General features: G+C 35.0%; 3 protein-coding genes across 3 annotated transcripts; all 3 read right to left on the bottom strand.

The window, feature by feature from the left end:
• Nucleotides 1–15,588: 15,588 nt before the first annotated feature.
• On the bottom strand, nt 15,589–17,717 carry LOC132633832 (uncharacterized protein At5g01610-like). The gene is made up of 3 exons (XM_060350271.1): nt 17,476–17,717; nt 16,589–16,643; nt 15,589–16,100 (listed from the first exon to the last, which is right to left on the bottom strand). The coding sequence occupies exons 1-3, from the start codon at nt 17,560–17,562 to the stop codon at nt 15,727–15,729; spliced, it is 516 nt and encodes a 171-aa protein (XP_060206254.1). The 5' UTR covers nt 17,563–17,717; the 3' UTR covers nt 15,589–15,726.
• Nucleotides 17,718–19,002: 1,285 nt separating this feature from the next.
• Nucleotides 19,003–19,416, bottom strand: LOC132630637 (uncharacterized). Its single transcript, XM_060346199.1, has one exon. The coding sequence runs from the start codon at nt 19,414–19,416 to the stop codon at nt 19,003–19,005; it is 414 nt and encodes a 137-aa protein (XP_060202182.1).
• A 30-nt stretch (nt 19,417–19,446) lies between these two features.
• Nucleotides 19,447–20,328, bottom strand: LOC132630638 (uncharacterized). The gene has a single exon (XM_060346200.1). The coding sequence runs from the start codon at nt 20,326–20,328 to the stop codon at nt 19,447–19,449; it is 882 nt and encodes a 293-aa protein (XP_060202183.1).
• Between the last annotated feature and the right edge of the window lie 5,889 nt (nt 20,329–26,217).

Raw genomic sequence — 26,217 nt, forward strand, 5'->3', positions numbered from 1 at the left:
TAGTTTACAAGAATAATAAAAATTTATTACATGCCAGTCAATAATACAATTCAAAGTTAATCTAAGATATCTAATACTTCAACTCCACTAATTTCCTTTGGCTGTCTTCAAACCTCCGGCATTAATTTTGGATGCTCCACAACAACCTGCAACAAAAGGTTAGTTTCCTTGAAATATTTATCTATAGAGTATTAGGTCCACATAATCCACATATTTGTCCTTCAAATAATGCACATAAATAGTGAATGGTGTCACTTAGAGTCATAGACTCATTTGGACATTTGGTAAGGTTGACTAATGAACTTAATACTCCAAGGGTATTAAGCCTCCTAGGTTTAAAATGATGCATGTCCTTACAAGGTTTTGGTTTTCGCTCTACCTAGGTAGACTAAGAATGGTTTTCCTATGACACAACGCTCCCCCAAGCGGACAACTTGGAAGTGGAAAGTCCGTGGCCGTCGACTGCACCGCTGATCGACTAAATCCACAAGACCAATCCAACTAAAGGGGTAATTTAGTAGTGCACGGGCGCAAACTGCGAAGCCGCTTTAAGTGTGTGAATATGTGTGAGTTTTCCAGGAGTGGAAGAAATATGAGTGGAATGCCAATTTAAGGAAAGCAATAACATACATATTACATAGAAAAATGCATATAAAGAATAAAACAATAATAAAACATTTAAAAACATATAAAGCAAAAAATACAAGAAAAATAAAGCAAAACAAACAAAATATCCAACAAATTATTTATTAACCTAAGTTGTTATGGTTAGAGCCTAAAGTTCCCCAGCGGAGTCGCCAAGCTGTCACACCCCATTTTTAACCGGGTTGATTTAGGGTGTATGACGTATTGGTGATTCCTATTTATTTGTTTTAAGGAGTCGCCACCTAATTAATTTAACGGTGAATTAGGACACCTAAATGTTAACTAAGGCAAAGTTAAAACTAAACCTCAGTTAATAGTTTGCTTAACCAGTGTAATTCTAGGTAAGGGCTCTATATTATCCTAAAGGGAAGGGGTTAGGCATCCTTTAGAATCCGTTAACTTACGGTTATCTGACCAACTTAGGTTAATTAATTAAGATTAAATATAAAATTTAGAAAAATGACTTTAAAATATTGCTGAAGTTTTTAAAAGAAAATAATGTTAGTTGGAATAAGATTTACACAAAAGAGGACTTTAAATGCTATTTTAAATAAACTCATAAATATTACTACGGCTTTAAATGAAATGCTATTTTGGAAATGAAAACTTATGAAAAGATAGTTTGCATAAAAGAGAATTTTAGATGTTGTTTAGATAAAGCTTAAAATGTTGCTAAGATTTCATATGAAATATAGTAACTATTATTTAAAATAAGACTTGTAGAAAATATAACGTGAATGTAGCAATGTAAAAAAAATCTGAACTTATAATAGGATTCAAAAGGAAGTGAATTTTCTTACTAATTATGCCCAGTTAAAAGTATGCATGATTGACTCCAAATTTGAAGAGTTGTTTATAAATATACTTGAATTTATATTTGCATATTGACGACGTTTTGAAATGTTTAGGTAATAAGAATAAAATGATTCTCTTTACTTGATATACATACATACATATATATATATATATATATATATATAAATACATATATATATATATATACATATATATATATATATGTATATATATATATATAACCATCCTATTTTGTAAATTTATTTTTTAAAACATAATAAATATTAGACATTGTAAGGGATTTTAACATGAAAAGGAAGGAGTGGTACTTATGAAACTAATGTTAATACCTCACTTAAATTAACTACCCGCGACTAAAACTAATCCTACTAATTAATCACGATTTATCCAAACTAATAAAAAAAAGGAGTTAGTTACATGATATAAATTAAGTGCACAAGAAAAATAGAAGAAGAGATAATTTAAATGGGGCTCAGCCCATTTTAAGACAGGCTGTTGTGATCCGTTCACGCTATTGGGCTTTGGCCCAAAATTCATTTATTTCTTTTGAATATATGCTGCTATATATTCTGTCGTTTGGGCCTCGGCCCAATGCATTTTTATTCCTGCAGGCTGCAGATTTGGGCTGACGCGGAAGGAGAGTTTGTTGGGCCTTGGCCCGACGCTGAATGCGGGAGATGACGAGTCGCTTGGACTCATACGCGATAGTCATGCAAAAATAAAAGGAAAAGGATTAGGATATAATCGAATAAACGAGGTCAAACACATTAGATATACCCAAACAAGTTAGCCATGCAGGTAGATTGTACGTATATTTGGAATATACTTCACATAAACATGGATATACCACCTCACTGCCTTAACAAAATGAATATATATAAAAAAAAGGCACTTATAGGTATATTGGGAATATTCCAATCAATCATACAACAGCCAATGACCACTGCAAAACTAACTACAAATGCGCGAAGACGAAGAATCTGCATCGCGGTAGCAGTAACGGAGGATTTTCAAATTATGAATGATTTACGAATCATCTAATATCACACATGAACATATCACCACAATGAGCAGGGAAGGATTCTGAATCCCTCTGCCAGGTAATGACCCAAAACAAAGGTGAAATAAAAGGTATTCACAAATGGTAGAACCAACAGGTTGTACGTATATCTCGTAGTTTTCGATTAGGACCGACAAACATATCCTTTCGTCTTTCTCAATAAAGAGGACTAAACATTTAGACAGCCTAAGCAAATCAATATCCTAAAAGAACAGATCAGTCAATTCTGGGTATTTTGAGATGAGGGGAGCATATGAGTAATGAACACCCGAAAATATTCATCTTGTAATGTTGCATATTCAGATAGACAAACCCATTTACTCTTTACTCTCATTCATACCAACTGATGACTACCAGAGAAACAAATGATCAGCTTCAACATTCAGCAAACACAATATGATGACCAATTAATTACACAACCAGTCGATATATTAAAGTTTAAAACAGACACTGTCCTAAGCAGTGAAGCAGAGATCAATTATAATCTTATTTGACAAATCTGGGCAAAGTGTATGTGTATCAAGATTACCATTCATACCACAGGATTATCTTAAGTAATAGAGACAAACATGTCGATGTCCAATATCACTTGTCTATATTAGATAAGAGTGACACCTATAATTATCAACCAAATAGTGTTTCAACATGGGCTAAAGCCAAATAACACCATATGCAAAATATTAGCACATGAACCATAATGAATATTCAGCCATATTCAAACAAGCTAAATACAAACTTATAAACAAGCAACACAGGCAGTCATGGACAAGTTTTAAATTGAACCAAGCCATGCCAAAAATGGGAAATTATATAGACACAAAACAACAAGTTTGTAGAGCAAGGCTGAAGTGAAATTGGAAAGTAACGCAATACTAATCTGATGATGGAGTCAAACAATGAGCTAAACATGTTGGAAGGCCAAGTAAGAATTTTGATTCAAACTCCTATATGCATATCTAAACCCCAATTCGACTTCATACATACAACCTCATTATACTACTGACACATGATAAGGACCAATATTTGCCACAGGAATGAATTAACAACATACCCAGATCTTGTAGAATATACTTCAGATAATCAAGACACGAAATTTAGTTAAATATATGCTAGCAATAGGGTCTGGAAATTGATGATTCTCAAGTCACATCATCTCGACTGTGTAAAATAAACTAAACCAACATGAACATGTTGGCTGGAACATAATTAATCCAAGCTATCAGATAATCATACTAAGCAAACCCACACCTAAGCATTCCAAACAAAGAAGACTATGATAACTAATGCATAATCATGCTTAGCGGAGTGGAATGATCATATAGGACCTACTGATCTTAAGCTAATCCAGGAATACCGTACAGGTTTAACTATTAGATAAGGTAGAGAGCATTATTTATCTGATTATGCTCAACAATCAAATAAGCTAACACATATAACTTTATTAAGGCAAATTAAACTACACATGATATGATTCTTATATCTAGGGCAAACTGAATCAGTAAACATACTTAGCAAAATAACTAATCCTCATGCTAAATCGGAAATCAATACGAAACTAAACTAATCAGACTACACAAGTTTACATAGAACAGAATCGAAGCAAAGAGAGAATGAGGATCACTGACCTTTTGGGGGTGCAGCGAAATGAGTACGGGTTCGATCTATGCTCGAACACTTTGAAATTCGAACTCGTGTATGTTCGGATTCGGACGAATATCCACAGCAAAAAAAGAATAGGATCTAATATTTATGACGATATCGAGAAAATCGAAAGCCGAGGTTTTAACAGGGGAACTAGAACAATTAAAGACTCGTATCTTTTAGGGAAATTTGGCGATTCAAGCACTTCGATTCTTAGGGGGTTTTCAGACTGCCTTGGTTCAAATTTTCCCCTGTTTCTTGAAGGGATTTTGGGGATCCAAGACCGAGTTTTAGTAAGGGGTTTCAGGTATTGAAAGAGTTTATCTTGTAGGGGTTTTTCAAATCCAAAACTCCCTCCTCAACGATCATAGAAATCAATATTTATAGGGGAGATCTAGGGTTTCTTGAAGGAAAGAGAGAGCGGCGTGGGGAACAAAATTGAGTGGGGATGACAGTGGTGTGGGTGTCGTGGTGTAGTGGAGGGTGTCAGAGGAGTGGTGGGAGTGGCGTCAGACGCGTGGTGTAGTGGAGTGATGGGTGTGACAGAGGTGTCGGAGGCGAGTGGGATGTCGGTGGTGAAGTGGGGATCACGTGGTGAAGTGGGGGTATGGGTGTGGACGATGAAGCAGTGGGGTGAGGAAGATGGTGCGACGGAGTGGAAGGCGGAGGTGGTGGTGCGGAGGTTGAGAAGACGGCAGAGAGGAAGAGGAAAGGGGGAAAGAGTGAAGGAGATGCGGCGGTGGAGGAAAAAATGAGGGGAAACCTAAGGGTTTCCCTTATTTTGTTTGCTACGGGTCGGACCCAGTCCATTTATGGACTGGGTTGATTTTTTAGACCGGGTATTAAAAGAATGGGCTAACGAATTAAAACACGGACTGGTCTAAAAATTAAGGTAAAAAATATAGGCTGGTTAAAAATATTTATGAATTGATTGGACTTTGATTTGGGATCTGATAAGTCAAAAAACGGACTGAGTGCAAGAAATAGTTTGGCTTCTAAATTTAAATAAAAGACTTGTTTAAATAACTTCTGTTAAAATATTGCTCAATACGAAATATGCAATCATTAATGCTCAGATAAAAAAAATGGCGTTGTAATAGCCGTGCAATAATATTCCGAAAATCCTCAGTGAAATAAATACTCTTATTCAATTATGCAAAGATAAATGAAATGCGTGTGCGTAAGCTAGTAAAATACTGAAATGATAAAAGTTGTGAACTATAATAATAATAATAGTAATAATAATAATAATAATAATAATAATAATAATAATAATAATAGTAATAATAATAATAATGATAGTAACTGTAATAGAATAATGAAGTGCCGGTATTGATAAGAGGCTAATAATTTAGTACAAAAATAAATATATGTATTTTTAATTTTCTAAAAAAAATATTAGAAGCGCAAATAGGTATTTCGGAGGAGAGGCGGGACAAAATTGGGTGTCAACATTAAGTACTCCAATGATTGTTCGCTCACTTGAAGTGAGTAAAGATCCGTTCCGACCTCAAGAAGAAAATGAAGAGCTTCTTGGTCCTCAAGTACCATATCTTAGTGCAATTGGTGCACTTATGTATCTTGCTAACGCTACAAGACCTAACATAGAGTTCTCTGTTAATTTGCTAGCAAGATATAGCTCTTCTCCTACACGAAGACATTGGAACGGAGTTAAGCATATATTGCGATATCTGAAGGGAACTAGCGATATGGGTCTGTTTTATACTAACAAAGGTAGTACAGATCTTGTTGGTTATGCAGATGCAGGTTATTTATCTGATCCACATAAAGCTCGATCTCAAACAGGCTATCTGTTTACATGCGGAGGTACTGCTATATCACGGCGATCCACAAAGCAGTCCATTGTTGCTACTTCTTCGAATCGTACTGAGATAATAGCTATTCATGAAGCAAGTAGAGAATGTGTGTGGTTGAGATCAGTGATACATTTCATCAGAGAAAGATGTGGCTTGAAGTGTGATACAAAATTACCCACAGTATTATATGAAGATAATGCTGCATGCATAGCTCAATTAAAAGGAGGATTTATAAAAGGAGATAGACCGAAACACATTTCACCAAAGTTATTTTTCACACATGATCTCCAGAAGAAAGGTGATATTGATGTGCAACAAATTCGTTCAAGTGACAATCCTGCAGATTTGTTCACCAAATCTTTGCCAACTTCAACTCTTGAGAAGATGATATTCAAGATTGGAATGCGAAGACTCCGACATCTGAATATTGGTCTTCGTCAGGGGGAGTGAAATACGCGTTGTACTCTTTTTTCCTTAACCAAGTTTTGTCCCATTGGGTTTTCTTGGTAAGGTTTTTTTATGAGGCAGCTCTTAAAGCGTATTACTAGATATGTGTACTCTTTTTCGTTCATTAAGGCTTTTTCCCACAGGGTTTTTCCTAATAAAGTTTTTAACGATACACATCATCTATGGACATCCAAGGGGGAGTGTTATGAAATAAGATGTTTTCAACAAAACCCAATATCACCTGATTGAAACAAATCACAAGTGCACTGGATCGAAAAATTGAACCAAGCTTAATGGTATTTGTATGTCCTTCTACAAGTTTCTTCTTTCCAAATCAGTAGAAAACTCTCATTCCTAGATGATTTTAATTAAAAAATAAGCTTCAAACTTGAATTTTTCAAACCTCCAATTCGATTTTTGAATTTTGATTCCAAAGTTAGAATTAGAGTTCCATGAAAGCTCTTCAAGTTCCAGTTCGATTCTTTAATTGCATAAAGCATTACTTGTATATGCACATTTTGTGTTTCAGATTTCATAGCTTTGATTGCAATGCTTTTACAAGAAGATTATGACATAATATGGGCAGTGAAGAAGGTTGCAGAGGGTAGTGGCTATAGGATGCCAATATTAAGATATATTTGGATAAAATTTACCAATTAAAAAAAGTGATCTATGAGGTTAATCAATAGGGAAATTCACATTTTTTTAATCTTCCTCTAAAAAATGTTTTTTCTTTTGTGATATTTACTTGAGCGACCTGACATTGGGTGCCAATTTACGTCGGAGGGTAGGGGTTATGGGCAAGGGGGTAACAAGAGCTGGAACATGCTTTATCTAAATCTTTTATAATCACCCTCAGTTTGATTATTTGATATGCCTGTGCATGTGAAATGATCCAGCGAAGTGAACTTTGATGAAACCAGTTGGAAAAATATACCAGGTACTATTATACTTTGCTCATACAACATAGGAGTATAAAAATTTAGTGATCATGTGTGAAATTGACTCTAAAAACAAAGGATAATAATTTACTACTAGAGGTTGTCCAATTGACCGAGTTAAGTTAAACTTAGACATGTTAAAATGGATCAATTTAACAAACATGTCATAATCCAGACTCTCCCAAAATCAGTTTTGCTCAAAATAACTTCGATTTAGATGCACCATCACCGTTCATTTTGCGGCCTATGTGGCTACGAGGAGTTCGGCACTTTTGTAACCCCCCCCAAAAAAAAAAAAAAAAAAAAAATTGGAACCAAACTAACCCATTAAAAAAAAAAGAACCCAACTAGGCTTCACGCACAGATTCTGTGCGTGAAAGGGCCAAAGTGTACATTTACATTTTGTCTCTTTTACGCACAGAATCTGTGCGTGAAACCCTTCCCTAAAACCCCCGACCCAACCTTTATTCTTTCTCTTCTCTTTCATTTTCTCCATCTTCAACCTTTCAACACACTTTTGCACTTCCAAAAACATGTCTCAAAGTTTTGAAACTTCAATGTTTGCTATACAACCCGATATTTGCGAATGCAGTTATTACTGTAAACTAAAAACATCAAAGACCCAAGATAATCCAGGTCGCCGTTTTTGGCGTTGTAAAGTGCCCGAAGTAAGTGTTTTTACATTTTTTAGTGTTTTTTTTTCACGTTATCCATATATTTTACTTTAAAAAGCTGATTTTCTTGTTATGTTTATAGGATATGGGCGGTTGCAAATACTTTCGGTGGGAAGATAGCATTCACGTGGATAAAACGGTAGCGGTGAAGTTTAAAAATCCAATTTTGGATAGAGATACCGCGACTTCACGTATCTCTAGAGATACCGCTAAGTTGGACTCGCAATTTAAGCTTGTGGAAGCTGAAGAAAAAATTGAAGGTTTGGAGGTGTTGCTCACCGATTCCAAAAAAAAAAAAACGAATTTGCTGAAGGCTAAACTTAAAGAGGCTCAACATGAGAAAATAGCTTTGAAAGAAAAACTTAAATTGTGGAAGATTATTTGTGCTATCTTGTTGTTGTTCATTATTTATATGTATTTTGTTTATTAAGTTTAATATTTCTATGGATTATGGTTTTTACTAGTTGTACCTTTTCCCCTATAATGTAATCCGCACCCTTTATGCACTAATTTAGTTGTATTTCTTTGTTAAATTGTCAATTAATAATAGACTTTTAACAATAAAAGCAAATTAAAAACATGTCAAACTAATTCAAATTGATGACTTCCTCATAAAAATAAAAATACAAATTAACAGCCTTAGTCCGAAACTTAAATGACCCACAATCTAAGACAGTGAGCCTAAATAGACCCTAATCATCATCAGAATAGAAGTCCTCAATATCATCCTCAGAACGATATTGGCGGTCTCTTAACACACATTTTTTTTCAGGAGATGTTAGTTCTCTATCGGTTGATGATGCTTGTTCTTTAGCCAACTTTAGCATGTAAAATCTACAACGTCTTGCCAGCATTCTATTGTTTTCTTTTCTAATCCTTTGTACGGTCATCTCGCAAGTTGGTGGACCTACTCGAGGCATGGTTAGTGAGTACCTTGTTGGGATTGGAGCGTTGAGATTTTCTAAGTCACGAACAAGACATTCTGATTCGGCAATCCGATGTGACCATTCTCGGCATAAACCGCAATAATATTCTCGTGGATATGAATATTTCACACTGCAGACATCAACATTACGCTCTACAAGAAGGTGCGGATTTAGCTCATCTAGTTTGAAATCACTGGTATCACTCGAAAAACTGCTATGATTTGAACTCTCATCATCACTGCTATTTGGTTCTTTTGGAAGGAGTAAAGACCAAGCTGAGTTTCTACTACTCGACATTGAATATGGTGTAGTCTAATAACAAAAGAAAGGGCTACTTATATAGTTGCAAACCCCTAGTACCCTCGGGGGGGGGGGGGGGGGGGGGGTCTTTATGACCCTATCTACTTACCTTATTATAAGAAAAATATTAATCTTCATCGGACATTTCACAGTCCGAATCCCACTTGGATCTAAATCTTGTGCTACCATGTATACCATATGGTAACGTATTTGCATCCGATTGTTCTCTTCGCGAAAACGATTAAGAGCAAAATTAAACTCTTGTAGAGTTCCGCGAGGCATTGACATAGCACTTTTTTTGGGCGTTTAAGCCCTATTGAAGCTAACTTTTGCTCCAGTGCTTCAGCCTCCCTAACACGCCAATTCCACTCCTCTCTCATTGTTTTATTGTATTCTTGATTGAATCTTTTGTTAGGGTTATTTGAGTAATGAAAATCATCATCATCTAGTTCCCATGTCCTACCCATTGCTTCAAATATTTTTGCTGGGGTAAAACATGTAATAGAATCAAGATTTCCAAATTGGTTGTAGAATGTCATGATAACTCGTTTTAAATTGAATGCTAGTTGTTTGTCAATCATGTTATATATAGTACTGCATTTTTTGACCATTTATTTGAATTAAATTCATATTACGCAATGTTCTTGTGCGCAATAGGACATGATTTGACAACACATCATGCATACCAATTTCAACTTTTTTATGACACCTAAAGGACCGATTGGACAACACAATGCTGAATTTTTGACCGTTTATTTCAATTAAATTTATATTACGCAATGTTCTTGTACGCTATAGGACATGATTTGACAACACATCATGCATGCCAATTTCAGCTTTTTTTATGACACCTAAAGGACCAATTGGCCAACACAATGCTGAATTTTTGACCGTTTATTTCAATTAAATTCATATTACGCAATGTTCTTGTGCGCAATAGGAGTGAATATGAATCTATTTAAGAAGAATGTTGGACGAGATAAAAACTCATCCATTTCATAAGTTTAAGTCTCTTAAGTCATTCAAAAAAACCTATCTTAAGTCATACGAAAAATGGCTCAAGATATTCCACCAGTTAAGGTTTCAATACATTGGGATGGTATTATCCTTGATGACAATAGTACAGTTCGTTACAATAAAAGACCAAACGTTCATGTTAAATGTACACTTGAAATGTCTTATGAATCACTAGTCACTTACATATATGAAAAAATGAAGGTTAGTCCAGATGAGTATGAAATCTCTATAACAGGCAGATATCCACAATCAGTTTCCAATGGTATAGTGCTTTATGGTAGGCATTATATCAATGATGATGATTCTTTAAGGTATTATTTGAATGCGCCAGAAGAATTAAAACATTTAGTCGCCCTTAATGTTCTGGAGATGTATGTTGAAAAGATACCCAGAGAGGTCCCGCAACAACAGCCCAGTCAAGCTAACACGTATGGAGATTTTAGTTCTTACAGGGGTATTTTGAGTGGCCAGGTGCCGCTGGAAAATCTTACCCAACAATTTAATCAAACTTGGTAAATATGCATTCTTATATTATTATTTTGTGCAGTAGCACGTGTTTATTGTATGTATTGTTAAATAACCATTTTTAAATCTTTGTAGGAGTTATAGACCTGATACGAGTAATATTGGGCAGTCATCTCAATTTAGTGGAGCAACTCATTATTATCAGAACTCTCAGTTCAGTGGAGCTGATTATTATAATAATTCCCAGTTCGGTGCAGCAGATTATTATCAAAACTCGCCAGTGGTACCAACTGTGGATAAAAGGCAGTCCTCTCAGTTTGGTGGAGTTGATCATTCTCCACACCATGCTCATAATCAATATGTGTAGGTTCATCACCTAGATGCTAAATAATATATATATATATATATATATATATATATATATATATATATATATTTGTGAATTTTGAATTTAACATATGCTTTTTATCGTGTAGGAGGAGGCCTTTCTTAGATGGCGCTGATTATCCAAGTTATGTGGATACATCAGAGAGTGATGGCGATGAACCAGCTAATAATGCAGAGGTAACCGATGGTGAAGATAGTGAAGGGGATGAAGATACGCCTTGTAGTCCCCAAAATCAACCAGAACCAACTTACCACAACGTACCACCTCCGATGGCCGAAAACCCAATTCCTGACAGCTTAATGCAATGACATTCTGACTATATTCCATATCTTGACAGTCTCCAAGGTCGTGAGGATGCATTTGTCTTCACAAGAGATGATTATCAAAGTCACCAAAAAACGTGGATTGAACCAAAAAATCCCATGACTGATCAATGCGTCATTACAAAGGGAATGCAGTTCACATAAAAAAAGATGTTGCAACGGGCTGTCAGAATGTATTGTGTAAAGGGTATGAGGGAGTTTAAGGTTGATGACTCAAACAGATCGGTATGGAGGCTGATTTGTAGGCGACATACTCAAGGTTGTCGATGGTTGCTTCGGGGAATTGCTAAGCCGGATGGTCTATGGGAAATCACAAAATTCCACCCGAAGCACACTTGTGATATGGGACAAAGTCGAGCAGATCATTGTAATCTAGATATAAACATGATTGCTCATGTGTTATTGCTCATGTGTTACTTAAACACATTGAGGAAACTCCAAGGTAATTTATTTGACCGTTTACATTATATATCTTATAGCAATTAAAATATCATTGTTAAATGTTGTTTGTTTAAACTTATGCAGGATGCCTATCAAAACTTGTATTAGCATGGTCCACTCAAAATATGGTAAAATCATAAGCAAGAGAAAGGGATTTCTCGGGCGTCGACATACTTTTGAAACGATCTTTGGAACTTGAGAATCCTCTTTTCAGGTGTTGCCGGGGTATATGGCGGCTCTATAACACGCTAATCCTGGCACTGTTGTACAATGGCGGCTTTTAGAGGGCAAAATTTTTGACTTCGTCTTTTGGGCATTCAAACCAAGTATTGATGGTTTTGCTCACTGCAAGAATGTGATATCGATAGATGGGACCCATGTGTAAGGCCGATATGACATTAAGCTCCTAATTGCAGTAGGTATGGATGCCAATGGGTCAATATTCCCTTTTGCTTTAGCAATTGCCGCCAACGAGAGCAACGAGACATGGGGGATGCTCTTGACTCATCTACAAACTCATGTTATTAAGGGTCGTCAGGGCATATGTGTCATATCGGATCGTCATAAAGGCATATTGCACAATATATGTACTCTGGAAGGATGTCAGCCTCCACATGCTTACCATCAATATTACTTAAGGCACTTAAAGGCTAATTTGCAAACAAAGTTTGGAAATGACACTGTAAACAAATTGATGTGGGGGGCTGCGATGCAGCATCAATAAAGAAAATGGGCTGCAAAAATGGAGCTGCTAAGGCAAGTGAGTGAAGAATCATATGTTTGGTTGATGAAATTAGAAGTTGAAAAATGGATGCTGATGGAGGAAGGAGATGGGGCATGCTCACAACGAATAGCTCGGAGTCTTTCAATGGAGCAATTTGGGCATGATAAGCATTCATATGGGCAAAACTCTCGTGGTTGCAGCACATCTGGAAGTAGAATAGCGTCTATAACTTTTTTTTTTTTTAAGTCTATTGTAATTTAATGACGTATTTCGTTGTTAATGGAATGAAATATTTTTCAATTATTATGAACCTCTCGTATTGGATGAATTATTTTTAAATATTATATTTATTTTTGTACATTCAAAAAGTGTGGATTACACAATACAATAACAAAATAAAAAAGACATAAAAGAAAAAAATAACCTAATACAAAGCAGAGTAATTTTTTCTTTTCTATCTTTCTTGAACCAAAAAAGTACTTTCATAGCTTTAGGAGTAAAACAAAAGAGATTAATCAAAACCCTATAAAATATGGCACTTAAACCTAAATATAACAAATTTTCAAACGTACTTCGGAGCACTTTACAACCCCTAAAACGACAATCCAAATGTATATGTATACTTGATGTAATGAGCCGATATTATTATACACTAAAAAAAATATTAAGTTCTATATAAAATATTTATATTCCGGTGTTTTGAAACGTGACTAATCTTCGGTCAAAGTACGCAAAAAACCTTAATTTTTGAGTTTGATTTTCAAAGAATAAAAGTTGGGTCGGGGGTTTTAGGAAAGGGTTTCACGCACAGATTCTGTGCGTGAAAGGCAGAAAATGTAAATGTACACTTTGGCCCTTTCACGCACAGACCCTTTCACGTTTTTTTTTTAATGGGTTAGTTTAGTTCCAATTTTTTTTTATTTTTTTTTTTGGGTTACAAAAGTGCCGGACTCGGCTATGAGAGGTTTAATGAATGTTTTGCCTCAAGAAAGTGCAAGTGATGATGACTGATGAGGCTCTGTTTATGCATTGTTCGGGTAGAGTTTCGGATCCCTCCGTTCCAATTTATATGACATTTTTTCCTTTTTAGTCAGTCCTGACACATTTCTATATTTGGTAGCCACACAAATTTCTATGCTTATTTTAGAGCACATGTTTCAAAAGTATTCTTTTATTTCTTAAATTTCGTGTCAAGTCAAACACTTTCAAATAGAGGGAGTGATTTTTATCAACAAGCACCGGTGGTCTAGTGGTAGAATATTACCCTGCCACGGTACAGACCCGGGTTTGGTTCCCGGCTGGTGCATAAGCTTTTTGGTTTTACATTTTTTGTCGTGCAGTCTAGGATAATCTCAATGCTATGAGTCTATTGAGTCCCTATGCCAATCAGTATTTTTTTTTTTTGGGTAATTAGTACCATATTACATTCTATATAATAAAAACTTTAGTGTAAAATTGATGGGGATTGGGGCCGTACAATCTCTTATTATGTCATTCCATTACATAATAATGGGGATTGGGGCCAAACTATCATTAATTCAAATTGCGGGTACTCAAGAATCACGATTATTTCCTTGAAAGGATTTTCAAGTCCAATGACATTACTTCAAAACCAAACTCATTAATTACTAAAATCAACACAAAATTTTCATAGAAAAGTCATAAATTCATAATTACAACCACTATATCGGCAAGCAAGAAAGAGTTGAAATTCCTCAAAAGGATAGTCATATACTCATATTACAGGGAAAATGGCAATTTTAGTCCTTATTTTATAGCTTTATTTCAGTTTTGATCCTTGTGTAATTTCACTAAGTATATTTAACCTTCACTTAGCATAGACGTGCAATTTTAATCCCTCAAACTAACGGAAGTTAAAAACTTTACGAAATGATGATTTATTATCAATTTTGAGAATTAAAGAAAATAAAAATAAAAAGTAAATGTGTTATGAAGCCTAGCCGCCATTGTCAAGCATCCATGTAGAGGTTTTCATCGCCCACTCATCCCTCTTCATCTCTAATCTTTACACTTTTGGTGTTCTTAATCTATCAAATTGGATCCGCATCTTTCTTGTCCAATCTTGAAGAACATTACTAAATTTTCTTCTTTTCTTACCTTTGTATAATTCTGTATGTTGACAAATAATCTTTTTAATAAATTTGATTTTAGCTTTACCATTTAAGAAGGGATGAGTATATTTGCGTTGCCAGACCATGACTCTCAAGAGGATAATTCAACTATTTTTAAGAAAATATCACGACTATAAAAAAGTTCGAAAATTAACCTAAGAATTCTCCAACAAGAAGATGCTCATGGAAGTTACTAAGGAATCTCCCTTTTTTACCTTGAAATTCTGAAGAAGAAGAAGAAGAAAACACGGAGAGTCAAGTATCCTGAGCATTTACCATTGAATCGTAGCTCCAAAACTAATTTTTAATTTTCTTTTTTTTTTTTATTTGTTTGTAAATATTAATTTCATTAAGTTTTTAACTTTCGTTAGTTTGAGGACTAAAATCGCTCGTTTATATTAATTGAAAGTTAAATATGCTTAGTCAAATTACACAAGCATCAAAACTGAAATACAACTATAACACAGGGACTAAAATCATCCTTTTCCCCATATTATATGACAAACTCATGTGCAGAGTTGGTAGGGCTCATATAATCTCTTATTATGTAGTAGGTCATTTAATATCTAAAACAATCGAATCGTTTGAGTTCATAACTTTACTAGTTAGCATTTTAAACATAGAATATTTATATTTGGAACAACCTAAACTTTAATTCATTGATTAATTCAATTATGAAATAACACGGCATTTGAGACATTGTGTCGTCGAACCGACTTTCCAGCATGAGTTTACTAGGGTGGGCTATTGGATCGAGCATTTTTTTAAATGAGTTCCTTCAAATTTCAAAATGTGCTCTGCAGTATCTAAAGTACAACAGAAACAAAGATCTTGAAATCCAAACTCACAACTAACATTACAAACTTCTCATAGAGAAAGTCATAGTTACAACCACTACATGGACAATCAAGAGAGTGTAAAAAGTCACTCGAATATCAACAATAGGACATCTTATAATTATATGACAAACTAGAACTTATCTATCCCAATTCCATCTCTGAGGACTTCATATGCAGCTCTAGGTCGTGTTCTCCTCAATCCAGCAGTGAAATGAATCTCTGTTTGTTCACATAAGATAACACTAACTGTTAGAAAAAGGAACATCACCTTTGTTTTCATTCCTTCTATCTCATCTAATTTTCCCTTCTCCAAATGTCCGGTAACTGTACTATTGAACCGTACTATGGATGCATCCTTGTAAGTAATTTCACACATCTCCGGAATATGGACAGTAAGCTTCTTTGTCTCTTCATTAAACTCGTAGTTGGTTGCATCGCGAGGGAAAATACCTACTGGAATATCATACTCTTTTAGCAGCTCGCGTAATGGCTTTTGTACTTTTCCTACAAAATCAACATTGATAGTAGGGATGATATCAACTAATCAACGTCCATAAATGTGCATATAAACATAATATAATTAAGTAAATTAATGCAGCCACCACATACGGTCGGTATGTTAGACACATAGTCCGTATGTTGGCCGTATGTCAACTCTTGAAGCTTAAAACGATGGATATACAACTGATATATGATTGGTATACGACCAGTATGTTGAACATGCGGCCCTTATGTGGCCTCCGCATATTGTGCTCTCTAACAACTTAAGCTTTTAGATGAACTCATCACACTTCAAGATTGTAGCGGACCAGTAAGAGGATGTGAGGGGCGGGGGGGGAAGATAATTGAAGAAATAATTAAGTAAATAAAAGCGTGTACTATCTAACAGTTTAAACTTTTAGATAAGATCATCACACAGCTCAACACTGTGAATTAAAAGTTCGAGGCAAAATAGCCAAGGCGAAATTGAATTATGCCGGCAGAAGACTAACCTTTAATTTTGTTCACGAGCTTTTTGGTTCCTCCTGTAATACTGTGTTGCAAATTCTAATTTTGAAGGGAAAAAAGGTCAGTATGAAGAAAATACAAAAAGAGATAGATACAGAAGAATTCCATGGAACCCCAAGTATACAGAAACATTATGATTTAAGAAGACCAGCCATTTGGTTCTTCCAACAATTTTTGTAAAAAAAGAAACAAGAAAAGAAAACCTAGCCACAACAAGGAACATGTGTCTTGAAACGACGATTAATCAACTAAGGTACATTCCTTCTTATTGCCAATGCCAACAAATACATCTGTATTAGAATCTAGATAGACGGTTCAGTGAATCTCGAATATCAAATAATTATAAGCAAAAAAAAAAAAAAAAAAAAAAAACAAAGCCCCATATTTTCCATCACTCATATCCCATCTTGCTTCCCATCATTTCTATCATTCTCATGAATAAGTAAAGAAAAAAGTTTCATCCAAAATAAGATCATAAGAAAGAAACCAGATCACAAACAACTCTAGAACAAACATGTATGCTATTAAGGGTAAAAATAGATTTACAGAACCTTTAAAAGACAATTTATTTAGCATTGGAGTTAAATGGAACTCGAATGGATGAGAATGTCGCGCCAACATTAATTAACAAATAGAAATCCATCTTTATTACCGAATCATACAATTAAACGCAGTATTTAATGATGCCACAAACATAAGTACATAATTAAAGAATTCCAATATCAAATCCTCCAAAATTTGGATAATCACATTGTTGCAAAAACAGAAAGAACCCAATTATTAAAAATCCAAGAAAGTAAATAAAGATCGGAATAAATGGAAGAAAGGTTTTAAAAAAAAAAAAGCAGAAAAAAAAAAGGAAATATCGTACGTTAAGGTCGTTGGTGACGTTGCTGAACTCCTTGTTGGCTTTTTGACCAATCAAATATGAACCTGCCTTGTTCATCACCGAATCCATTACTATTCTTTATATATATATTTTTAATTTAGAAACTGGTAAATATCTCTGTATTTAGAGATTATAAATTCTTCTTTTTCTCCTCTCTCTAAGAACAATTGAGAAAGAAAGAGAGAGAACTGGGGTGGGGGTATGAGCAAGAATTTTCGGTAGTTAATAACAATATTACCAATCCTTTTCTGGTGGATGGAACTATACAACAACAACAACAACAACAACAACAACCAATTCCACATCGTGGGGTCTGGGGAGTGTAGAGTGTACGCAGACCTTACTCCTATTAAGGTAGGACGGCTGTTTCCGAAAGACCCTCGGCTGGATGGAACTATGAGGATCAAAATTCACATTAACATTTTTACGTAATTTAATCATTTTTTCTTGATTATTTTTAAATATTTTCTACTTTAAGAAATTATATATAAGCATTATAAATTAAAGGAGTTATTGTTATAATAAAAACCATCTACAACGAATCAAAAGAAATTGTTATGAAAGAAATAATTGTTATGATTTTAATGTGTGAATGAGAAATGAAAAAAAGTATCTTTTGGAGTGTGCCCAAAAGGCACCTTTTGGATTGTACCTCTCTATTTCACCCTTTTATTGTCTATAAATTCAAAGGCTTTGACTCAAATTTGAAACACACAAAAATCTGAATTCTTTCTCCTTCTAAACTGTTCTCTGCATTTGTTTTCAAAACAAAATTATATTAGAGTCGTGTGATTTGTTGATTTACGTTTGTCGAAGTTGATGGGGTTTGAGGTACCGCTACGCCATCAATAGGTATATCCGTTTTATCCTAGGAGAAAGTAATCCAGAACCTCGGGTACAGTGACGAGTTTAAATTCCTTAAGGACTCACAGTGAATTCTGTGGACTCGGATATTTTCAGTTTTATGCATTTTACGTTTTTCAAGATCAATTCATGGTTTACTGGTTTTGAACACTGATTTACTAACAAACTTAAGGAATTTAACTTTTTACTGTTTTAATCTTGTGTGTTCTGATTTGTAAATGAAATAAAAAAGTACTCTTTTCAGAGATAAAAAAAACTCTTTTTCAGAAGATAAAAAGGGACTCTTTTCAGAAATAAAAAGTACTCTAAAAAAGTAGTGTTTGAAGTCATCTGGAGTTTTACAACATGCGAAGAGTTGCAACTTTGCACCATGACTGCACTGTAACTGGAAGATGGTTTTCAAGGTCAACTTTTGGAAATTTTACCATGGCCTTGAAGTAATTCTTACTGGTTGCATACAAAAATGTGTATTCGGTGGCTACTTTTGAATTCACAAATAAAAAGGTACGAATTTACTGTTGTTCTTATTTTTTTTGGTAACTAACGATTTTTTTAATCACCAGTGAGAATAATTACAAGAACCATAGCTAACCAACACAGTCAGCTATCCAAATACAGTCAAAGAAGCTTCCTACTCCAAATTATCTAAAACAGAAAACTAGCCATTACAGTGCTAATTCTGGGAGGGGCTCGAACACAGCAAACATAAGCTATTTCTCTGGCAATGGTGGCATGATCTCTACTAACATTTGTGGCATGATCCCTACTAGCATTCTTAAAAATTCTCATGTTCCTTTCAATCCATAGGCAATGCACAAACTCAGTGTAAACCATCTTGAAAATTTGAGCTCTTTGTGTCTTCCCTTTTGCACATTTAATAACCTGAGTAAGATGTTGATCCCAAGTACAAGCATGCATGGGCTGTGACTGCATCCAATGCTGAAGTCTTGTCCAGAGTTGTTTGCCAAAATCATAGAACACAAACAAGTGATCTCTTGATTCATTATGTATCATGCAGAGTGGGCAGTGCAGGTCACCAGGTAATCCCCATTTGTGCATTCTCTCTGTTGTCAGCAAGCGATTCTGCAGTTAAAGCCAAAAAGTGAATCTGGCCTTAGGCCTTGCAGCATTCTGATACGTCAAGTTCTTCCACATAACTCTAGGCACAGAATCAAGTAATTGCAAATAGAGTTGTCTGATCAGGCTCTTACCACAAGTGTTACTACATTGAAACTGATTTAAAGAGCTTCTAGCCTCAATGATCTTCCTGATCATCCAACATGCTCGTTGTGGGACTCTAATACTCTCAAAGGGTTGCCCCTGTATGTAGTAGGTGTGCACCCATCTAATCCATAGCCTGTCTTCTTTATTTGCCAGTGCCCGATGGATTTTAGCTATAGCAGCTCTGTTCCACAGACCAATATTAGTCAAGTTTATACCACCAAAACATACTGGAGAGCACACTCTAGTCCAGGCTATCAGTGCCTTTTTAGTGATAGTGTTACTGGCAGACCATAGGTAACTTCTGCAGTAGCTGTCGATGAGCTTGATCACTTTAGCAGGCAAGACAAAAAGTTGAGCCCGATAAGCTTGAACTCCAAACAGAACTGATTGCATAAGTTGAGCTCTACAGCATAGGAGAGCTTTTTTGAGGTCCAAGAGAAAATTTTGGCAAACTATTTTTAGAATCAAAGGTTGCCACTGGATAATAGATATCTTCTTTGTGGACAATGGAACTTCTAGGTTTTTGAAGGGAAGTTCCCCATAAGAAAAACTAGTGCTCTGCAAAATACTAAGCCTCTCCTGTTGTGATACACCACCAAAGTAAATACAACTTTCCCCCATGTTTGCTTGTAATCCAGAAGCAGCTGAAAATTGCTTCAAACATTCCATCATGGCCTGGACAGAAGGACAGTCACCCTTAGCAAAAAGCAGTAAATCATCAGCAAAACATAGATGGGTGATTTTCATTTTTGAACACCTTGGGTGAAATTTAAACTGTTGTTCTCATTTGTTAGTATAATCATGAGATATTTCAATGGAACTAATGATTATGTCAAGAGAGAAGATGTATAAAATATTAAAGTAGGATTAAATTCAAGTTCGTCTGTTACGACATGCTACCAAGAGCAGTTGGGATTTCGTCAAACTGGATTTGTTTATCTAAAAGGCTTCAACTTGTGTTTCGACATTAAATTTGTTTGTGAAGAAGGAACTGCATGCTTTAAGAATTTCAAAGTTTGATTTTTGGAGTTCTATCCAACGTGGATTTTACGCACAAAGTTTTTTTTTTTAAAAGAAGATTACTTTGAGTAGTAACATTTGCCATATCTTCCGAAAGGATCGATTGTTCTAGTTCGAAAAGTCATGACGTTTGGATAAAAGTCCATTCGTTAACTATTCTTACAATTTAGTATATGTTAAAATAGGAGAAAAACTGGTAAGTAAACATCCACATAGAAGTTTGCCAAGTAAAACTTCAATATTGTCATTTTATGTATGTATCTATACATCTGTGTATACAGAAATATAAAATATAGAAATTTTATGCTATATGTTACACAAAATATTCATGGGACGTAGGCACTTGAAAGAATTATTGATGACAATTTAATTTCAATGCCACAAGCTGCAATAAATGTACGGGGTTTACTTTGTGATAATGTGGCAGTGATATAATTATGATACTTTTGCGTCGTGGAGAAGTCAAGGCACATTGGCATTTTTAAAAGGATTGAAAATCATATTGAAGAACTTTGAACCAAGTGCACTTTGTGTTGCTAGAGAATTTTGCAAAATCTCGTTTACAAAGACACTTTGTGACTGCTTATATTACGAAAAAAGAGTCGTTGTGGCTTATGAGCATCAATTAAACCAACACACCCATTTCATGTTATTTCCACTGTTTTTCAAGCTATTAAGTCGTTGTTTTTTGTAAAAAAAAATAAAAAATGTTTTGGTGTTGGGTTTAATAAATTCTTTTTAGTGGAGTTTCGATCCTAGGATCTATGGATTCAAACTTGGAACCTGTATTCATCTCTTTCTGTTTCGGAGATTAAAACCTTTGTAGTTTTATACTCTCGGTGTTGGAGATTAAAATCTGCGTGATTTTCTACTCCAAGTTACTACTTGATTTAAAGAATATAAATTTTTTGCCGATGTAGTATCATTCTTTGGTTTGAAGATATAAAATCTTCGTTGGTTGTATATTCAGTTTGAAGAGATAAAAACTTCATTGATTTATTAAATATGTCTGTGTCAGAATTATTCAGCTTGAAGATATAAATACTTCACTGGTTTATTCTCTGGTTAAGAGAAGAGAAAGATTATGATCGTAAGGATGTTCAATATATTTTGTGGTACGAATGACTGATAGAGATGAAATTTAAAGGAAATTCTAATTGGAGTTTTTAAAGTGTGAACAGACACGTATTTTCTAGAACTCCATGTGATTCTCTTCTAATTACAAAATTCAGTGGCTAAGAATTTATATGAAAAGGATCATATTAATTGCTTGACATTAAATCTGCATGTGTCATCTATGTTCATGGCAAAGCCTTCTTCATCAGGTCTGTTCCCTATTTTTCTAATAGTCTCAAAGAGATTAATGAGGCCACCAATCTCTTATTGATAATTAAGTGTTGATAAAGTGATTATGATGCAAGGAGCAGCAATAAATGATATACATATATTCTTTTTATATGTTATAGGGAAATTATAGTGACAATAGACACTTATGTAATGATTTCTTGTAAAACTTTATTGCAGGATGGCTTCTTTAGTTCTCCATAATTTCACTAATGGGTGACTAGTATGTACTAGTACCGATTTGCGGGAACTAAGTGCATACGTGTTTAATGATGATGTTGCATTGTGAAGGAACGATTTAACATAGACAGTGAATGCCTTGTTAATAAGTTCTGATTTATCCCATAAATGTGGGGGGACGCTATTCTTACGGCAAGCCTATTACTCAATCGAGGGCTCTATAGCAAAACACAATTTATTCCATACGATAAATGGAAAGGAAGAAAGCCCAATTTGGGATACTTTAAAGGGTGGGGGTGTTTGGCCAAAGTGCAAATTCCTAAACCCAAAAGGGTAAAAATAGGACCCAAAATCGTTGATTGTATTTTAATATGATATGCCACAAATAGTAAAGCATATCGATTTCTGGTTCACAAATCAGAAAATCCCGACATTCATGTGAATACGGTAATTGAATCAGATAATGCTGACTTCTTTGAAAATTTATATCCGTATAAAAGGAAATGTGAGTCATCTGGCGAAGGGTCTAAACGACCTCGGGAAAAAACAAAAGAAGATGTTCTTGATGAGGAAAATTCAAGACGCAACAAACATCAAAGGACATCTACTTCCTTTGGACCACTTTTCTAATATTTTTGTTGGAAAATGAGCCTTGAACTTTCAACGAAGCTATGTCTTCATTGGAAGCCCAATTTTGAAAAGAGGCAATCAATAGTGAGATAGATCCATATTGAACAACTATACTTGGGAATTGGTTGATCTTCCTCCAGGGAACAAATATTTTGGTTCCAAATGGATTTTCAAAAGGAAAATGAAAACTGATGGCACTATTGATAAATATAAGGCACGACTTGTTGTCAAAGGGTAAAGACTACGAGAAGGTCTTGATTACTTTGATACTTACTTGCCGGTAACAAGGATTACATCCATTCAGGTGTTAATAGCTTTAGCCGTCATGTACGGTCTTGAAATCCACCAAATGAATGTGAAAACGGCCTTCTTAAATGGAGATTTGGAAGAAGAAATCTATATGGAACAACACGAAGGTTTTGTAGTTCATGGGAAAAAGAAGAAGGTGTGCCGTCTTAAATGGAGATTTGGAAGAAGAAATCTACATGGAACAACATGAAGGTTTTGTAGTTCTCGGGAAAAGAAGAAGGTGTGTCGACTTGTTAAGTCTCTTTACGGGCTAAAACAAGCACCAAAATAATGGCATGATACGATGCTGTCAAATGGATTCAAGATAAATGGTGTGATAAATATGTTTACATTAAGAACACTCTAAATCACATCGTTATTGTTGTTTGTACGTGGATGATACGCTGATAATGAGTAACGACATTGCTAACATAAATGCTACTAAGCGCATGTTTACGTAAGTTTGATATGAAAGACTTAGGAATTACCGATTTCATTGTAGTAATTAAGATCCATAAGACTCCTCAAGGTCTAGCATTGTCTCAAATTCATTATATCCAAAAGGTAATTGAAAATTTCAAGTATTTGCACTTTAAAATTGCATCGAAACCAATTGATGTGAACCATGCTCTTGCTAAGAATAAAGGTGAAATCATTCTCAATTGGATTATGCCAGAGTGTTAGGAAGTTTGATGTATATCATGAACTATACACGACCATATATCCCTTGTGCAATAACTAAACTGAGTTGTTACACATGTAATCCGGACCAAAATCATAGGCTGGCAATGAAACGAGTTTTGGGGTATTTGAACCATACTCAAAGTGTTGCCTTGCATTACAACAAGTATCCTGCAGTTATTGAAGGATATAGTGGTGCAAATTGGATCACCGGATCAACTAAAACTAAGTCAACAAGCGGATACAATTTTACTATTGGTGGATGAGCATTTTCTTGGAAATGATCCAAACAAACATGAATCACCCACTCTACAATGGAGTCTGAGTTCACAGCTCTAGACAAAGTCGGTGAACAAGGTGAATGGCTCCAAAATTTCTTAGAAGATATTCCTTTCTGGCAAAAACTTATGGCACCTATATGCATACATTGTGATATCCAAGAAGCAATAAGAAGGGCAGGGAGCATTATGTATAACGGGAAATCCCGTCACATACAACAGAGACACAATACCGGTCAAAAACTACTCTCTAAAGGAGTTATCACAGTTGACTATGTAAAGTCAAGAGATAACATGTCAGATCCACTTACAAATGGCCTAACTACAGAAGCGGTTGAAATTAAAGATCATCGAGAGGAATGGATTTAAAGCCTAGGACATGTCATCATGGCGGTAACTCTACCTATTAGATTTGAGATCCCAAGAGCTAGGCTCAAAGAGATCAAACAAAGTTATGAATGATGGTTCAATTTTGTCAACTAACTCAACCTATTATCATGATGAATACAATGTTCAGAAACAAGGAGAAAGCATTAAAGCTTTTCAACGTTAATAAAGATTAGGCTTTTTAATGGTTTCTAAGTTTGGCAGGTATGACCAAATAGTGTATCTACAGGATGACACATTTAGGAATCACCTATGTGAGTATGAAGTGCAAGCCACTTCAAGGAGTAGGTTAGGTAAAGGCACATGCTCTGCACACTCATGAAACCAGGCAGCGTTCATGACTGAAATGAACACAACGGTGAGAAACACAGATGGTTAAAGGTTTAGTTGTGTGATATGTGATTGTCCAGGTATACGCCAAATCTCGACAGTTCAAAGATATCAAATCTACCGAATGATTGTGTATATCCGACATATGTTCACTACGGAAAGTTCAAAGGGAAACCTACTTATCCAGATGCAATTTATCCTTGCTTACGAATCACACAGTTTTTATGCATGTTTTAATCTTTGAGTCATTCCCCATTCATGTGGGGGATTGTTATGATTTTAAGGTGTGAATGGAAAATGAGAAAAGGTTAATTCAATTATATTGTTCAAGCAGCTGCAAGATCAAATGAGGATTTTGTCAAAGTCATGTGTGAAGAAAAACTTGTTGAGCATAATCCCGGCTGAGCTATGAGATTTGTACAACTGTCAACACGTTAGTGGAGTAGTCAGTTGAAGTTAGTTATTAGTGGGTAGGTGGTTCAACTTGTAGGACCTTGAGTTTGTCAGTTTGTTGCAAGATATTTTGAACACTGCATTATATAAGCAGTGCACACAATTGTAAATGTAATTAACACTTTGTAGCGGCTCGCTTTTTACACGGGTTTAGGGCATAAAAGGCTACTATGAGTTTGTTGGTGCTCTTTCGGACTTTTGTTTTAAAAAAGAGTCGCCACCTAATTTTTAAGAAATTAGGAAAATCAATTGTGAAGGGTTTATTCAAATATCGTGAAAAACCTTCGTAATCCAGAGTTCTAGGTAAGGGTTCTGATGATCTCCTAGGGAAGGTGTTAGGCACCCCAGTATTAAGGATCTGTACTATATGGTAGGCCTTCGAATTCTAGTGTATGAGTATTTGCTTAAACTGCTTATTTTTTGTTTATTTTCCCGCGAAAGAACTGTCATCAATAAATTGCATATTGTATGTTTAGACAAAAAAAATGAATATACTTCCTTTATATATAGGGTATCGTAGTTCCGGATATATAACATCCATGTATAAATAGCCTCCTTTTATGTATAGGGAGTATATATGTTTATAAAAGAAAGTGTAAAGAAAAGTCTTGGTTTATAAATTAAGTCCATATTATACTCATACACTTGGCTCAAGTTAGTCCGTATTGGTACGTTCAGTCTTATCCGGAATTTTATATTACGAATTGGTTTTTATACGTTATTAGGGAGTTTTTATATTTAACATGAGTATATCTTATCCGTAAATATCCGTTTGGGAAAAGTATTCAAAACACACTCAAACTATGGCCAAAATTTCCATAACACACCTCAACTTTGCGGGGTCCTATGACCCCCCTGGACTTATATTTTGTGTATTATTTACGCTTTCAACCGGAAAAAGTCACTCAAACGAGTTTGAGTGTATGCATGCGCTCATAAAGTTAAAACCAGACGGGTCATTTTCATTATTTTGCTTTCCAAAATTTGAAATCCAAAATTCTGTCTCACCTTCCATTCGATTTCTACCATTTTAATAACTCAAATA

This window comes from Lycium barbarum, chromosome 3, assembly GCF_019175385.1.
Source record: "Lycium barbarum isolate Lr01 chromosome 3, ASM1917538v2, whole genome shotgun sequence".
In the NCBI taxonomy this organism is placed as follows: domain Eukaryota; kingdom Viridiplantae; phylum Streptophyta; class Magnoliopsida; order Solanales; family Solanaceae; genus Lycium; species Lycium barbarum.

Bases quoted from the DNA above. Each gene is read 5' to 3' on its own strand.
- LOC132633832 (XM_060350271.1), bottom strand. From the start codon at position 17,562: ATGGATTCGGTGATGAACAAGGCAGGTTCATATTTGATTGGTCAAAAA. The intron at 16,644-17,475 runs GTACGATATTTC...CTTCAAAATTAG, and splicing joins ACGTCACCAACGACCTTAAC to AATTTGCAACACAGTATTAC. The intron at 16,101-16,588 runs GTTAGTCTTCTG...TTGATTTTGTAG, and splicing joins GCTCGTGAACAAAATTAAAG to GAAAAGTACAAAAGCCATTA.
- LOC132630637 (XM_060346199.1), bottom strand. From the start codon at position 19,416: ATGCACAAATGGGGATTACCTGGTGACCTGCACTGCCCACTCTGCATG.
- LOC132630638 (XM_060346200.1), bottom strand. From the start codon at position 20,328: ATGAAAATCACCCATCTATGTTTTGCTGATGATTTACTGCTTTTTGCT.